Genomic DNA, 19,467 nt, shown 5'->3' on the forward strand with positions numbered 1-19,467 from the left:
GCGACGGCGTACGGTGGTGGTTTCGACGTGTCTCCGGGCGGCGACGTCTCTTCCGGCAACCGACGCTGTCTGGCCCGCCGCTGACTGAACCTGATCAGCGGACACCGGAATATTCCCATGTCGACGACGACGGCTGTGGCGGCGGTTCCGGGCGGATCAGTGTCCGGCGGCGACGGCGGCGGCGACGACGGTGGTGGCGGCGGCGGCGGTCGCGTACCGGCGGCATTCAAAACGAACGCGGCGGAAACCTGCACGGACGGCGGTGCCGGCGACAAACGCCGCCGACTTGGTGGTGGTAGTGGTGGCGGCGGCGACGGCGGCGGCGACGACGGAGGTAGTATCTAATAAGCAGCTGCAGTAATAGTAGTAATAGCAGCAACAGTCGTTGTTGTTGTTGTTGTTGTTGTTGTTATTGTTGTCGTCGTCGTCGTCGTCGTCGTCGTTGTCGTAATACGGCGACGTCGAGCGGTATCGAAAAACGACCGCGGCGGTGTGCGGAGAAATGCGCGCGCGAAACATACGGTCCGCGGACGAGTGAACAGTACGGCCGGGCGGCGGCACGTATGGGAACCGGTACGCGGCGCACGACTATATTATTGTACGGGACACGCGTGTTGTACGGGCTTAGCGACCACGGTCCCGGCCGCCACCGCCGACCGAGCCGACACCGGTCTCGCGCCCCACCGGTTACCGTTGCCGCCGCTTCGGGTGGGGCGCACGCACCGCATGTCGTTCAGGTGTGGAATTCCAATAATCCGGCAAGAATGCTCGGCGGTGGCGGCCGAGGGTCATATTCTGTGTGGAGCAAGGTTGGTGTGTGTGCGGTGCGCGCCGTGTTTATGTCGTTTGCGGACGTTGTTATTATTGTTGTTGCTCCGGCCCGTGATTCCGATCGACCTGGGTGTATACCCCCACATGGACACGATCTCTCAGCAGTACACGACGGCGGTGTCAATTGCTCCTGCAAACACGCGTCACCAGGAGTGCTACACAAGGCGGTTTCTCTGACGGTGCAGTTCTCACCCCTAATGCTGCGCGCCGAGAAACGACAGCGCCATAACGCATAACGTCGATCGACGTGCAACGCGTAACCGTATTGTTATTATGACGTTATCCACATCGGTCGGATTTCATCAGACCGCCATCGATAACATATCAATTACAGACCCCGAGAATAGACGTCGAAAACGCCAAGTCTTTAGAAAAATAACAATTATTACTCTTTCAAACGGTCAAATACAATGTAACAAATTAATTTGTAAACAATACCTAGGACTTTTTTACACTTGTCGATAAACAGAATTCGTATTGATTTTACAGATTGTTTTCGGGACCGCTCGTTCACGCAGACATTTTTTTTAAAAATAAAATTTTAAAAATTATTCAGAATGATCAGAAAAAAAAACACCAGTTTTAAACAAAATCGATTTTGATTTTTGTTATAATTAAAACAGGAATAACCGTAGAGATATGATATTTTTATCAAAATATATTTTATATTAGCATTTTTTATACATGAAATAACTTAATAAATATATGGTTTTTTTAGCTATTTATATTTTATAGGCATTTTAAATGTTCAACCTTTTTTTTTTATTTATAGTAATAACATTTTTTTTTTTTAAGACAAAAATTAAAATACTAAACTTTAATAAGTTAAAAAAAATACTGAATTCCTAGCTTTGCCCATTTTACAAATAAATACATTCCCGCTTACATCTATAAAAATTTTATTTTTATGTAATATATAGGTTTACGAGTTACTCATGCCTGAAGAAAGATTAACTACAATACTATGAGCCTTTAGGTAGTAAAATAATATTATTAAAAAAAACAAACTACACTTTTAGTTTGAAAAAATGTATTAAATATTAAACATAAATCTTCTTGAAATGAATTTTTAGAATTGTAATATTTGTATACCTACCTATGTACGAGCCACTGTTTATTACGTATACTATATGTATCACTCATAAACATCCATAAAAACTGGTTTTTTAGTTATTCGTCATTGCAAAACTATTTCTAAATCTGAAAATAAAACTGATTTTTTTTTGAAACACTAAAACGAGGTGTAAAATTTCTTTTTAACTTTTTATTAGACTTCCAAACCAAAATGAACATATAATTTATTTGTTATCCAAGGACAAGCGTTTAAATACTGACGTATTATGTATATTGTAAATACTAAACACAGAACGAAGTGTTCAGTCTGAAACATTAACAAAATATGACCTTCAAATGCTCGGTATATATTTTGGCAAAGCATGTAGTACTTCGTCATTAAAAAAAACATCGTAATGGAAAATGGAGTCATGAAAATAATTACAAGTAAATTGCAACATCGAAAATTATTGTTATTGTTTTTTTTTTTTTTTTTTTAATAATGTAATATATAACAATTAACATAATGCAGATTTGAATGATATATGGGTGTGAACATGTCAGTTCATAGAAAAGTATGCACAGATTAAATGCATATGTTAATAAAACATCAAAACAAAAGGCATTCATTATAATTCAAGAAAAAAAAGCAGATTTTTATATTTTTTTTCAATTACTACGTTGAATGATATCAGTGTAATACTCTCAATCTAAAACTACACTTAGTAAAACATTTAATCCACATCAGTGTAGTCTAAACATCTCCCAGCCGAACAATGCATCGCATATACGACATACTATATAAATATCAAATATTATAGTTTATATTAGATCCTAAACAGAGCGATGAGCGTTTTAATTTTACAATGATGTACGTTTATTCTTGTGTGTCTACATGTTAAATAGTCGATAAAATGTTTCGATCTTCGATACTAAAAGTATTGTCTGATAACAAATTAGATCTAGCTTGTACTTAAAAGAAGTCAAAATTAAAAACCATAATATTTTTTAAAGTAACCCAGTAAATTCAATTTTTAACAATATCGATTTTGTTTTTTCGGTGTAACTCGAAATTTAATATGACGAACTAGACTCACTCAAAAGGTACCAACTAAATAGCAAAACGGTTACCTACTTTTGCCATTTTTTTTTTCAATTAAAATTTTAATTTTTAATGCATTTATAACTATAATACGTTTTTTATTTAAATTTTAAATAAATATTCAAAATCAGAAACATGGATACACATATACTTTTTTGGTGGAAACTATATAAATGATTCATACCTTTTAAGATGACATAATTATTAATTAATTTAAGATCAAAAGAAATGGCATACCAAGATTTTCAATCAAAAAAAAAAAAATAGATCGAATTTCGATGAATATTGATTAGAGTTCAATACATGCAAATTAAATGTTTGATTCTATTCGCCACTAGATTTATATCTCTTAAATTAGTCTGAATTTTAAATTACATCCAAGTATTAAATGATACCTAATCTAATTAAACGATTTTTTTAGGGGGAAGGCTACGTGGCTATATTTTGTATCTAAGTGGTCCATGACCTAGAAAATATTAAGAACCTCTAATATAACACGTGTTAATATATGTACTACACTGTACTAAAGTAAATAATATTACTGACGTTAAATTTTTAAATAAATAATATCCTAAAAAAAAATAATGAATTGAATTAAATAATATATTCAATAATTAATTAATTTTAAAAGGAAAATTAACTAAAAGAAATATTTGATGGCAATTATTAAATATGAAATCAATTAAACCTAATAAAAATGGAAGTATTTCAAAAACGTTCACAATTTTTACAAATACCTAGTAGTGTTTTCTATGTTATGTTTTGATTTGAAAATGTGTACCCGAACGTATATATTATGCGGTTCACTCGTTTACGTTCAAAATATAAAGGAATGGAAATGAACACGTCCGCAATATTATAGTAGCACACATAGAATAAAACGGTTCACTGGTCCTTGCTCCGGTTCACCAACTTTCGGACACATGCAATGGGTCGCACGGTACATGCGTCATGTAACCTATGTCTCTATGTGCACTATATTATATAAAAATAACTTCATGTGACCAATAAATTAGTATTCAATATGATTTATCAAGTCAATTCTTTTGTCTGTTTCACTTAATAAATATATACAACAATAATAAATGCGCTTAATAATAAAAATAAATAAATAAATAAAAAATGAAAAAAATATCAAATAAAAAATTTTAGATTCAGCATGTACCAGATATTTGAAAAAAAACTATAAGCACACGTACACATTATGTTTATAAAAATATACTATATTTACATGTATAAAAGTATATTTATGATATATGAATATACGATGCTATTGAGACTTACACAGTTTTAAAAACGAAAAAAATCTTAAAATTGTTCAGCTTCTTTTATCTCTACAATCTCTTGGGTGATAATTTTCGATAATTATTTTCGACTAATTGATTATGGATATTAAAATAATACGGGAAACTTTTACAATATTTATTATTATTTTTGTAAAATTATTAAAAACTAATATAAAATTAAATATTTAAATAAAAACGATGTACTTATAGACTATACCTAATAAATTTATATAGTATTCATGATATGTATAGCACGAGGTATAGCAGCTTTTTTACATTATTTATTGTCAGTATTACCAATAATCATTCATCAAATACTTGTAGAAGTTTAGATTATAAATAAAAAAAAATATGACAAATAGTTCAATATTGTAATGCATTTACAGACCTATTAAATATCAATATTAAGTAGGTACAATAATAGTGTTATTTTTCAGTATCAAAATTATTGGCGGGAAACGAAAACAGGTTTTCTATAAGTATAGGTTTTTTATAAATAATTCTACGTGTTACTCAAACCAGTTTTGCAATCGGCATTGTTATGAACGAGTTATTCATATTTCAAACAGAAAGTACTACAAACCAAAAAGTCGTAAAGTTAATTTAATGAAAATACCGTGGAAATCAAATACAAACGATCTGTTAAAAACGTATACCTATTTAAGTTATAAATTATTTATATTACTTACCGGGTCGCCGAAAAAGCCTGTAGATTCCTTCATTCCATTAGGCCTCTAAATGTCGTCTCTTCATGATTTCTGTAATAATACAAATGAAATCATTATAAAATAGGTGTACTATATTATTTTTATTGCTCGTAAACTTAATTTACTCTATAACTTATAAGTAAAGGTACTCATCATTTTTTATTCCCAAACAATATATTTCATTTTGATAAACTATACTAATACGCCCAAAAACTGAACAAAAGCCAATTTGGCTAAACGCCATATATTTTACTATGATAATGGTTGCCTATAAAGTGGGGAAAATATAAACTCCAATTTACATATTAAAGACATTTAACGATCAATTAATATCAAATGCAGTACTTATAATATTGATTATTGATAAATCGCAATTAGTTGTTACCAAAGTGTTAATTACAACCATCAGAATCATAACAAGGTGATATACCTATTACATGTGTATCAACTTTGTTATACATTTTTTATTTATCTAATATTAAATCAAACCTATAAAATGTTATTAAAATGTATATTACACATTCATTGTGATTTGTAAACATAGGTATTTTTCGTCAAAATATGTAATACGTACCAACTTTTATGCCTTATTTTATTACAAAACCATATTTTTATTTATCGTTCTATACACGACTCCTCCTAACAGCATAACGTAGGTAATATCCGTTAGAAATCAATCGAATTTCACATCACATCATTCCTTAAAATTAAAAATCTAGCGGGCCAAACCAAAGAAAGCAAAACAAAAAAAAAAAAGTTATTCAAAATATGCATTTTAATTAGCATTTATTTTGTTTACAATGTAAATTTTTAACTTTGAAAAATTATATGATGTAACTTGAAAATGAAGAACGGCAAAATAAAAAAGGCTCGCGGGCCGCCAGTTACCCATTCCTGCTTTACGCCATCAATATTTACATAAGAAAATGGTTAATAACCAATACCTGCCTCTAAATGAATTGTATAAACAATATAATCTAATAATGTACAGTTTATTAATAAAGTAATCCAATAGATACACACACAAAAAAAAAAAAAACAACAATGCGAAATCTTATTACAAATTATTTAAAACAAATCCATTAAAACTAAAACTAGATTCATCGACATTACATATTTTAAATAATTATTTACACTTTGAATAGGTTAGTTCTATAGAAAGAAGTGTAGTGCACGACAGAGAACGGTAAACTACAAACAAGGTAAGAAAGTGGGTATTTGGCTCTCATCTCATTTCACTCATCTCGGAGAAAGGTAACTATGTGTCTTATATTTAATAATTAAAACTAATAATTCACTAAAATATTCTATACCTAAAATTGTATTTTTACTAAATACCTATTTGCTTTAACATTTGTATTATCCAATAGTGTTTTTAAGTTTATCTATTGAATAAAATAATTTTACAACCATATACTTGATCATAGCTTAATATAATATATTATAAATTTATATACAATATATTAATTAATTTTATATTTTTATACAATTTATTTTAGAACTCAGCCTAATAAAACATTTGTATAAAGTGTTCTGATCACCTATATTTTAAATCTCAAAAAATGGATTAAAGATACATTTTCAAAAAAAAATCATTTAACACTCAATTGACACACGTATATATGTAACTACGAACTAACTTGTATATCATTTAAAAAATCACCATACACTATTATATTAAGCCTTAAATTGTTTTGTTTTTCTATTCAGTCTTATTTTTCTAACTTAAACATAATTTAAAACAAACATATTTATAATTAATAAAACGAAAATATTTTAGATTACTATCTATACCAATCTTCTTCAAACACAACATAATTTTCAATCAAAAATCACCGATTTTAAAATAATATACATAAAAACATGTAAATATCTCAGTCAATATCTACTTAAGTTACCAATACTTGGTATTCTGCCAAAAATATTTTTCTTACGACAATACCAATGAAAATCATAAAAAGAAAAGAAAAGTTGAATTATAATTATATGTAGTAGTACAAATATTTTTTTGAATAATGTATATGATTTCTGAGTAAACGTATAATATTTATACATCATTTTAAAATTAGGTACTATCTAACAACTAAGATTACAGTTTTTATAATAATATCTAAGCAAATTCAAATAAATATAAGACTCAAATATTATAATAAACTATTTGTGTGTATAATTAAATATAATTTACTGAGAATTTTAAAAAAACTTATGTAAATAATTTTGATTGCCTTGGTAAGTTATTTTTATACAAATATGGTTAGTTATAACTAGGGCTCTGAAGTTGTAGGAATTGCATATTGATCTGTATGCTCTCAATTTATAGCAGACCAAGTTAGAAATCTGATCTGTACAATGGAGAGTTAAAAAATTGAAAATTAAAAACGCATATTTTGCATATTTTTTCAATTTTAGCTAAAAAATAATGTGCATATTTCATTGATTTTATACGCATATTATACATATTTCATATTTCTCAAAAAAATTTGATTTTTTTTCTTTCTTAACCTATATATTTCAATTAATATTTAATATAATTATATAAAACTCAAAATTTTTTAACGAAGGTATTTATTGTAATTTCAAAAATATTTTTAACTCAAAAAGATGTCAAAATTCCAACCAGTTATAAATTGTTTTCAGTTATAAACAGTTTTTATGTAGATATATTATTATTTAATTAATTAATTAATAAGATCTGATGTATTTTTATTTTTATTTTTTTGGAATTCAAAATAATAATTTTTTTGCATATTTAACATTATTTTAATGCATATTTTGTAGTATTTTCGTGCATATTTTGCCTTTTATAGCTGTTACAACTTCCAAGCCCTAGTTATAACTTATAAATATTGAAAAACGGGTACAAGTCGCTCTGCTAAGCATAGTAGGTGTTCGGTGTGCTCAATTTTTTAAAATTACTCTCTATTATTTTGAAAAGTGCTTGAAGTTTTTCAATTTCGACCCTCTAATTATAATTAGATTCGATGACTACTAGCAACTATTCTCAAACTAAAAAGTGTTGAATTAATTTATGACGAACTTTAAATTAAAAAATAAATAATAACACATATATTATTAGAACACCAATCGTTCCTCTCGGGATTTAAAACTAACTGCTATTAATGATTTTATTTTATTTTTTTATTTTTTTGTACGTCCAACAAGTTACATACTGTATTTGTTACACAAACTTAACAGTTATTTTTGGAAGAATTCCATGTAGCTTTGGCATATTATATCTTAATGAAAATCTAAACAATACAATTAATGAATCCTCATTCGTTCTCAGCATATTCTTATTTAAATACCACAATAATTTCTGTCAAATATTAATAAAAATAAGTTGAACATTTAAACTACAATTAAGCATCGTATTACAAATTTAGCTATCTAATTGTTTAAAACGTATCTAAATTGTTCTTCTAAAGCTATAAATTAAACTTACAAATTAATAAAAAAAATAAGATAAAAAAATTTGAATACATATGACATTATGTATAAAAATATGTAACTAGGAAATCTAATACCCTTGAATCCCGGGTTAATTACGGAATATTAAACAAACAAATTAAATAAATTGATTGGTTTTAAAAATTCAATTATTTAATATAGTTGCGAAAAATTAATACAAATTGTACAAATATTTAATTTAAAATAATTAGTAGGTAAAAATAATATAATAAATTATACCATTGTAATACTTATTCAAATTATTTTTTACACGAAAAAAAAATGAAAATTAATAAAAAATAATTATTAATTTTTGTATTGTAATTATTTTAGTTTAATAATAATTAAACTATTATTTTAATAAAAAATAAACAACCATAACAATTGAAAAGCATTAAACATTTTACGTCTACGATAAAACATTAAATATATATATACGAACAAAATCCTAATAACCTAATTACCTCTGATCAATAAAAATTCTATTTTTGTATTTTTACAAATACTTTTAAAAAGTGTATAGATAATATACCAGCTGACTAAGTACTTACTATCTAATAAACCACCCACTAAAAAAACAATTACATACATCATTAACCACGCGTCCACGTAAATATTAACTATAGTCGTATATCACGTATTTCTCACTAAATAGGATGGAAACGAACCCCATGTTCAGCAGAGTTGTACTTATAAAAAGGTAATATTCTCTAAAAAAGACGATTTTATACGGGCATAATATTGTGCAACTAAAATTATTATTTTATATAAACGGCAAAGGAAAATGAATCAGAGAAAAAATAAAACCAACGCACTGGCACACACGCTATAAGGGTTAAAGATATGCATAAAAACCCACCGCTGTCACGGAGTCCTAGAATTTTGGGTAGGGTGTGTAAGTACTGCAAAGGTGCACGTCATGGTGGCGTTAATCGTTACAATATATACCAACACTTGGGCGCGCCCGTGATTTATTGCTGAACGCTATTTCCCGGACATGTGTTGTCATTTCCATTCGACCACGTGTGTGTGTGTGTGTGTGTGTGTGTGTGTGTGTGTGTGAAAGAGAGAGAGAGAGAGAGTGAGCCGGATGTACGGTGGTGTTTCCATTAGTTCCATTGTTTACGATATGTTATTGGATCTTAATAGTACCTATAGGTATATAATGCACAACGGACTTTCTTTTGAAGGGTTGGCTATATATAATACATTAAAAAACTTTTAAATGTTTATAATATAACTATTGTTTTTTCTTTTTCATTCACAGATTATAATCAAAAACAAAATAGATATATTATATATATATATGTATATTAAGTGCAAATTGATTTTATATTTTAAGCTAAACAATGTATGTTTAATATATTAGTTGCACCTACAGTATGTTTTTCATTTTTGAAAAATAATGAAGTACTCGGATATGGTAGTTAAAATCTTGAAATTGTGAATGACTTAAAATAATATTGCAGGCACTAAAACTTCACTCATATGTTTATAAATAAATCGTTGAGATAAAAAAAAATAAATTCATTGCAAATAATTTAAAGAAAATGTTAATTAATCTTTATACATGAATTTATAATTACATATTAGACATAACATGGTATAGAGTAGAATATGATGTTTCCCGTTTACCAACATACAACTAAGTGGTTACAACACTGGAAACCCGAAAAAAAAGTGGGCCCCTGGCTAATTCCCTACATAGTGCACATGTTAGGTTAGGTTAGGTGCTGTACTACTGTTATATACTTATTATGTACACATCATAAACGCGATGTTACTTAATTAATCAAGTATATAGCTTATTTAAAACTCACACTTATACTTCAAACTGTTTACAAATTAAATAATTTAATATTCTTCAACGAACTTAAAGTTTTTTTCATTTTATTCATAAGTATGGTAACTTATACTTGAGATATATATATACGATATAAACACATAATGTGCAACAATCAAAATATGTTATAGCTCTATAAGTAAACAGTAGAACTCGTATGGCTTTCATGATAGGAAAATTGTATTGTCCCATCAAATATTATTTTAATTACAGTATATGGTTTTCCAATTAAATAATAATACTTAACTCAATTCGACGTATTATTTTAATTATTGTTTTTCAATTCAAACACTACTAATAATTGATTTAATAAAATTTAAGTTAACATTTAAATGATTCAATAATACTCAATTTTAACTTTAAATGTATTGGAAATAAATATAAGATAAATAAATAATTATCACTATTATAAATGTATATTATATATACATATATTTTTTTAAAGTTTCAGTTAATACTCATAAAAAATTGAGTATACAATTATTATCATTATAAATAATATTGAATAAGTAGTGATTACTATTACAATTATTTAAAATCGATGTGATTTAATTTGATGTATAGATATAGTTTAAAGTTATTATATTATATAAATCAAATTAAATCACAATGATTTTAAATTTTAATCAGTACTTATTCAGTTTTATTAATAACAATTAATTATTATACTCATTATCTTTTAAAAATCACTAAACTTCTCCTATAAAAATAAAGTCTAATTGCATGTTATAAACAGACAAATAGCCTTGGTTACATTATTTTCAGACTGTTCATACGAAGTCATTAAATTTACTTTGAAATTCTAAGCCCTTTGTATTAAGAAGACTTTTGTGTTATCTCCCTCTTACTAAAGCATACATCCAGCAGTTCTAATTTTGTGTTGCTAACTTAAGTGTTAGCATGAGTTGACCCATTATCGAACTTACGATGTCTTTTTGGCTAAAATTTGTTTTAAAATAACGTTCTTATTAACAGAAAAAATCCTCTCCATGCAATAGATAGATCATAGATGTATTAAACAGTAAGCGGCTTCAACATAAGTACCTACCTACATAGATTCTCCCAATAAATTAAATCAAATTTCCAATAACGAGAGTCATGTAATATAAGCTATAAAGCCTTTCCATTTTATAACACTTAATTTTATTACTTTGTGTTACATAGTTTTCTAAATTAAGATTACATTCACAAATTACTATACATTGAAAATAATAAACTTAATAAAATATTTAACATAATTGAGTATATTATGTTATATAATATTAAAAAAAAAATTAAAAATGATTAAAATCTAATAAACGTAGACGTACAAATTCGAACTAAGTAATTTATAGTTAATTAAAGATAACTATTGATAATAGTAAGGTATAACATTCTGCAATCATCTAGACACTAGACCTAGAGGAACAGTATTCATCAAAATGAATAATACAACAACAACAAAAAACTATAAAAAAAAAATAGAAATATATCCAGAGTAACGAAACCTAAACATAATACGTACTCTATTATCCTAGTCGTGGATACTAAGGTAAAATCGACAACAACAATAATTGATATTCAGTAATCTACGACAAAAGACCACGCGGGCTAAGAATCGGTCTATTGGCCGGCCGGTACCAAAGCTGTGCAGACAATACGACTGCCAATGGATTGCGCGCCAAGGTCGACCAGTCGAGAATGTCAATTCCACACGGGCGAACGGCGGTGAAGGTGACTTCTCTCTACCGCCATCGAGTACGATTAAAAATTCACATCAAACCCCTCTTTTACGACTTTACTTTTTAACCCATCAACAACGAAAAAGTACACACACACTCACATATCACTACATATATACAGTTTGGCCTCCGGATAGACTCAAATAAACACGCGACCATCTATACTGGTACCTGATCGTTATAATACATATTATACGTATACTCATTTTTTATTTCGCGGATTTTATTGTGATCATACTTGATGTGACACACAATTATTTTGTAATTTGTTTTTTTTTTTTTTAACGCAAGGAAACCCGACACTGACACAAGTCGACCCAGCTCATATTATTTGCTATTTAAGCCTACCCACCTACGCTAAACGCACTACTTAATATATATTATCCATTAATCATTATTCATTACCATACGTCATGTACAGTTCAATACAATATGGCATTTAATAAATATAAATTGTCTTGTTTTTATACTAATAAACAACAGTACCCCTGCAATAAAGTTCTATTAACTGCAATACTGTTCAGTATAAAATTATACACGTACATATTTCCCATAAAAAATGAATTTAAAAAATTCATTACCAAGTATAGATTCGGAAGTTGTTATCTGAGAGACCAGATAAACAAATGTACAATAAAGTTATTTAACTTCTGTGGGTGTGAAAAGTGAATGTATGTTCAAGAATAGGGATTGACTGTTATCATGATTACAATACATATCCATATACGGGTAAGTAAAAACATTATTTACCATAGCACACATCTAATCTTTTATTCAACCTTGAGTACACTTCTCTCTACTATCAAATTATTTTAATTAACATTATGTCTGAGTATCAATCAATACAAGCTCCAAATATATCTACACAAACAGAACAGACATTTTAAAACAAACTAAAATTCTCTTAAAACAATAAAATAATAAATATAACTTTTAATTAAAAATGTTCAACCAAAATAAAACATATATTTATTGTGTGTAGTACCTATATTACACGTATACTACAGATGCCTTCACCTACATTATTTACATAAGTAAGTTTTATTCAACAACATTTTTTTTTTAAGTTAAAAGCTTATGTTAAATAGAATATACTAATGAGAAATTGAAGAGTACTTATATTTCCATGGGATTGTTTTTAAAAACTGATTAGATATTAAAATCCAAGACAACATTATTCCCTTTTTTATAAAATCAAAAAAAAAAAAAAAAAATTAACGGTACTTCGGAACTTGCCAATTTATTTAAATCTCTTATAACCAAGTGAAGTTCAAAATAAAATATTAATTTTTAAATATTTGGTTTATTTTCGCAAAAACTTAAAATTCGATTATTCTAGAAATAAACATTTTAGTTATTTAAGTATAAAATAGTTTTTATAATTCACTATTAAAGTTACAACATTTATATAAAACCGAAAATTAAAATAAATTATATGAATGTATCAAATATAATTATGCGAGTTTATATAGGTATTAGCTTAATGATACATAATTACGTCAATAGTACAATTCAAAAGATCACCAAAGTTTAAAAAGTGTTATCTAACTACAATAATACATTTTAATCATTTTATGGTAGGTAATACATGTTTAAATAATGTCATACGTGGAAATCAAAATTGTACTTACACAGTTATACATAAGACTTAGAGACCAGAATTATATGCACTAATAATATGGCAAATATGATGTAAATATGCAAAGTAAAAGGGTCAAAATATGCATTAATATGCACAAATAATTGAAAAATATGCTCAAATATGCACCATAAATTTATATTATTTTAAACAACTACAAACATTAGAACAAATAAAACAAATAAGCATAACAAAATTAGGAGTGTTAGACCTTTTAACATTTAAGTATATCAACAAAATATTTAAATATAAAAAAAACAGTTTAAACAAATAAATTATAGCAAAATTTCCAGTGTTGCCAATAAATAAATGCTAAATTTTTACACAACTTTAAGAAGTAACTTTAAAAGTAATTTAATTTATCAGATAATAGTTTATCAACATGATATCGAACTAAAGAAGATAAAATTCTATACTGTGTTGATAGTAATTTTTTTTCGCCAATATGGCAGTATTTAAAAATCATAATTTTCAAAATAATACACATTATAATATGTACATATGAAAAAATATGCCCCAGCCCTCCAAATATGCCATTATATGCTAAATTAAATTTGGTCTATGGAATCAGTTGAGTCTGAATTTCCCACATTTCAAACCCTCGTATAAGTGCATTCACTCAGTATGCACATGCAAATGCATACAATTTCGGCATCTAACTCACTGACATAACTATACAATTGGGAGGTAGAATTGTAGTTATACTCTTATAGTTTTATATGAAGCATTCAAAGTTCTTTGATTATTAAAGTAAAACTATTCTTTATTACAATAATTAAAATTATTATTTAAAAGTTATAAAATAATATTATTATTATTTTTTTTAATTAAGAAGTCAAAGTTTCTTGACATATAATAGATTTCAAAATTTCAAAACGTAAGAGAGGTGCCTAAAATAGAAATGTTTGATTCAATTTATTAACAAACCATTACATACGATAAAAAACGATTGTGAATTAATATATTATATTATATTATATTTATGTTATTCAATTCAAGTTAATATCCTAGAACGGTATGAATAGAATCGTGGTATAAAAAGCTTATGATTATATCGAGGATTATGTATAAAAAAAAATCAGAAAATAATATTATTCATAACCGCAAAAAGTTTCTAGTCCCCATAATAAATATTAATGTTTTGAATTACAACATAAAAATTAAATAACTAAAATCGTTATATTCAATTAAACATTCAATTATGTCAACACTTTTATATAAATTTCCATAAAAATAAAATATACCCTTATATTTTCAGTATTTTTATGATCACGTAAAAAAAAACTTATGAAAAACTTTGTATTAATCGTCAAGCTTTTGCTATAGAAAAACATTTTTTTTTTTTCAAAATAAATCGATAAAAATACTAAAAAAGTGCAAAATGTTCATAAGTATGTTCATTTAAATAACACAAAAAATAATTGAGTAGGTATATCATTTCTAAGAAATTTTTGATAAAATATTTATTAAAGATTTCATGGAGATTGTAGGTATAATAATAATAACAAAATAAAATTTTAACGAAAATTTCTCTTACGTTTATCCTTGAAATTTTCCGATTATTTTTAAGGCTAAAGAGAATTTCCAAACTTTATTCCTCCAAATTCGAAAGTACTAACTGGAAACTATAAATAAAATTATAGATTCAATTCACTCCCAAATATCAACTACAATATTGAAGATTGGAGCATTTTTACTGCTTAAAAACATAACGACAGACATAAAATATTAATTTTGAAAACACACACTTACATTGTTGTAAAACATCCAATATTAGAATATTTAGTTAAAACACGGTCAACACTATATTTATAGAATTTACTCATGACACAACTCATTATAAGTTTTGATACAACAATATATTGTAAATAGAATATACTCGAATTATATTTTTCTACCACAATAAACACGTAGTTTACATTTTAAATAGTTAAGAAGAAGTACGACAGGTAAATTGCTTGGAAAAAAAGTAAAATGAATAACATAAATTAGAATTAAAAATTAGCATAATGCTTTTTACTTTTTAGTGTCTAGGAACAGACATTTTATCGGTTTACCTTAGGGGTTGTAACGTACCTATTAGAAAATATTCAACAAAGTTAAGATTATGTAAATATAATTGAATAAATCCATTTTATTTAGAAAAGAAAAATAGTTTCTAACAATAAGATTAAGTTGAGCTATATACGTAAAAGCCATATTTTATTTATTTTCTTTTGTATCTACTGAAAGATATTTTTTCCTGAAAATAGATATCCTGGGACATGTTTTTTTTTTAATTTTAACTTTGCTAATCAAAAATAATAAATATGTCGATTGCATACAATTTATTTATTAAATATAAAAAAAATGGGCTGATAATTACTAATTGCTATCTATAAATCTATAGTAGAATTACAAAAACCATTCCTTACATAAAAAAAGTATCAGATATATTTATTTAAAAATAATCAAACAATTAGGTATGTAAATTTTATATTTTATATTTAATTATAAATAGCGTATATTCACATATTTTAACTACAGTAGAATATCTTTCAGTATTTTCAAATCATTCTTAAAACTCTTCATAAAAAAATAGGACATTAAACTACTAATAAAAAAAGGAAGTGAAAACTAAGACATATAATTTAATTTCTCCAACTAATCTCAGACTTTTAGAGTATAATTAAATACAATACTTCAGTAACAAATAATTGTACAATACATTCATAAATAATTAAATCTCGCTTTAAATTTAATTTAATTGAGTAACATTTTTTCATAAGCGAAAATCTTTAGTTCTAAATCAAAGAATATTTATATAATTGAAAAAAAATTAACAAGAAATAAAAATTGTTAGTAAGTTTTCTAATTTTTCTCTAATGTAGTTAAAAACATACATTTGCAATAAACATTTTTACGTTTCCTAAACTACATTGGACATTTGAATTTTTTTGTAAATCGCGTAACTATCTACGTAATGTACTGTATGATTATTTTATTATCTACTACATGTACAATACACAAATGTAAGCAGATTTGAACATTTTGGTGGTAATTTCGACTTTCAGTAGAATTTTTTGAACCATATTCAAAATTGATATTACTCTAATTTTTAAGTACAAAACTGATTAAAAACTAGAGTTAAAAATATATCTAAAATTATTAGTTAAATGTTAGGTATAGATTCAATTTAAATTAAAATTCCTAAAGATTAATAAAAATCAAATTGCCGAGATTTTCCCCTGTGATTTTTTTTTGGATTTTCGTCAATACAAAACACTATTAATCTACAAAATGGACAAAATAAAATACCAAAAACTACAGGGTAGAATTACGCAATCGGGAGCAGGAGGTTTCGGTCCCTCCTACCAATTTTTTTTTTTTTTTTTTAACTCAAATTTAATTTTTTGCGATATATAACACTACGAATTTTAGCCCCCTCCTCTCAAAACTAAGTCAAAATTTTAAAATTACGCCACTAGTGCATGTATGGTACATAGTACAAGTCAATTTAACAATTTTATAATTGCCACTTAACGAGTATATTATCTTATAGATATACTTCGCAAGGAGACTTAAACAGTTAATAAAACGTCTGCCAAAACGCCTTAATAAGCATCTACCTACATGTGAACTCCCATTCGTTATTTGTTTTACCTTGAAAAATGCAATAAAAAACGTCTAATTTTCTTTCAATTGATACAATATCATCGTCATGGTATTAAATTGAATAAATTATTATTTTAACTTGTAAGGACTAAATGTTAGGCTAGGTTAGATTTCCGAGAGAGAATAAAAATAATATGCATACCTTTACGGCTTTACTACCTACCTATTTAATATTCGTAAACATAAACTTTCCTGCAACTACCTATATTTCTCCTGGCATGTCACAGATAGATCTTATTTCTCGGCGTTCCTATGATAATCGCATACACGACGTCAATAGATATGAAATATCAGTAGCCTCGAAACTTAAATACTTACTATACCCTATGTAATGATATGGTAAAGAACACATTTCAAAAGTTACCTGATCTTTGTATGATAAGGTGATAACAAAACGTGTGAAATCTAATATAGCAAGTACTCTAGGCTATACCTACTAACAAGATAAATATAAAACCTCGATACAAAACGGTTCGATAATATTATACTCTACATCAACGATATAGATAATAGGTTTAAATGATAGAACCTACATATGAAATAGCCGACCGGGGCCGTCCTCCGCATGATAGAGACATCGCAGCTGACTCCCGAGATGGGTAGTTGGTCGTCGATAAGGCCTAACCACCCCGGTACCATTTTGTCAGTTCAGAAGAATGCAAACATAAAATTCGTGTACACTGACCGTTTTGCAGACCGGTACACGCAGCGTAGAATGTCTCTCTCCGTAAAAAGGAGAAACTTCTTTGCTGACGCGCGATGTCCCACTTGTCGGTTATTGACACCGGCGCGGAGCGCGTGATACTTATTATTATTATTAATAATATTTAATGTGCTCGGATCACTCGGGCCGCCGGCGGCATTCGATTGATAAACAAACAGAACAAATTTAATAATGCGAACAAATCGGACACCGAATAGACCGAACCACCGAAAATTTCACCGCAACCGAACGCGAGCGCGAGGCCGATAGTCGGTTAGAGGTATAAAAAAAAAAAAAAAAAAAGAAAAAGAAAAAGAAAAAAAATGAAACCAAACTCGCGAAACTCTCAAAATCCCGGACGGTGGCCACGGATGGAGGCACCACAAAAACAGAAAAAAAAAAACGGGTATTTTTCAAAAATTTCGCACTGGCGCGACGATCCGGCAAACCTCGCACACACGCGCACAATAACAATAAGATACCTATGTATAATATATATATATCGTACACACACACACACACACACGCAGGCGCGTACGACCGAGCAGCACGCACACCGCACAAAACACACGCACACACGGACACGCGTAAACAAAACCTCGCGCGGTAGGGGGACGCGAACCCACTAAATTTTTTCTATTTTACTTCTTTTTATTTTTTTTCAAATCCCCTCGCTTCGTCGGGGGTCGGAATCATACGAATTACTAACGACGAGACGGACAGCGCAGGTATACCTGTCCGGGGGATGCCACGTTACCAAACTGAATTACAAAACGCGCGCGCGCGGCGGTTCCGTGGTTCGGACGGTGCGGTGCACGCACGCGAACGCACAGGCACAGGTAGTACGGGTGGCGAGAGGACTGTACGTCGACGGCGGAGAGCCGTACCTCATTTCGGTGGTAGGAGGACGAGACCTCCTCCGCCACCGCCACCGCCACCTCCACCACCGGGACCGCGCAGTCGAGTGTACGGTGGCCACTTCGTTCCAGTTACGTATTTATCCAGAAATAAATTATCTGATTCAACGGAAAACTTGTATTTTAAAGGAAACGAATAATATCTTTATAATTTATCTTTTGTTTTTAGTATTAAAAATTAATGACGTTATGTACTATTTAAATTAAATTCAGACTGGCTTATACTTATTTATTATAATATATTAGGATTTAGGACATTATGTTATTACTAAAATTATTTTATTATATTTATAAATTTTAATGTAGAATTATTATTTAATTGTTCTGTAATTGTATTGTGATTATTTTTGCATTGTTGTGACAACGAGATTATGTAATGTCATATTGATTTATTTTATTACTGAATAAGTTCAATTTTATTATTTTATTTGTCATCCCCCTAATAAATATATATATTTTTAAAACAGTGAATCATTTTTTAAATACAGTCAGTATTTAGTATCGAGTATCTAGTATCGCGATACTCTAAGCCAATATCGAGTATCTAGTATCGCGATACTCTAT

The 19,467-nt window shown here is 28.5% G+C and overlaps 1 protein-coding gene across 2 annotated transcripts in view; it reads right to left on the minus strand.

Moving 5' to 3' along the window:
- Window positions 1–18,809, minus strand: part of LOC112600708 (apoptosis-stimulating of p53 protein 1) — a 101,963-nt gene extending 83,154 nt beyond the window's left edge. The window contains exons 1-2 of one of the 2 annotated variants that reach the window (XM_025348017.1): window positions 17,969–18,809; window positions 4,962–5,030 (exon numbers count right to left, since the gene is read on the minus strand). In XM_025348017.1, coding sequence (XP_025203802.1) covers window positions 4,962–4,994 — 33 coding nt within the window. In that variant the 5' untranslated portion in view covers window positions 4,995–5,030; window positions 17,969–18,809. Of the gene's footprint in view, window positions 1–4,961; window positions 5,031–17,816 lie in introns of both variants that reach the window. The other variant, XM_025348016.1, reaches the window with a different exon arrangement.
- Window positions 18,810–19,467: the final 658 nt, after the last annotated feature.

Source organism: Melanaphis sacchari, unplaced genomic scaffold (genome assembly GCF_002803265.2).
Source record: "Melanaphis sacchari strain LSU unplaced genomic scaffold, SCAv2.0 Contig66_pilon_pilon, whole genome shotgun sequence".
Lineage (NCBI taxonomy): Eukaryota > Metazoa > Arthropoda > Insecta > Hemiptera > Aphididae > Melanaphis > Melanaphis sacchari.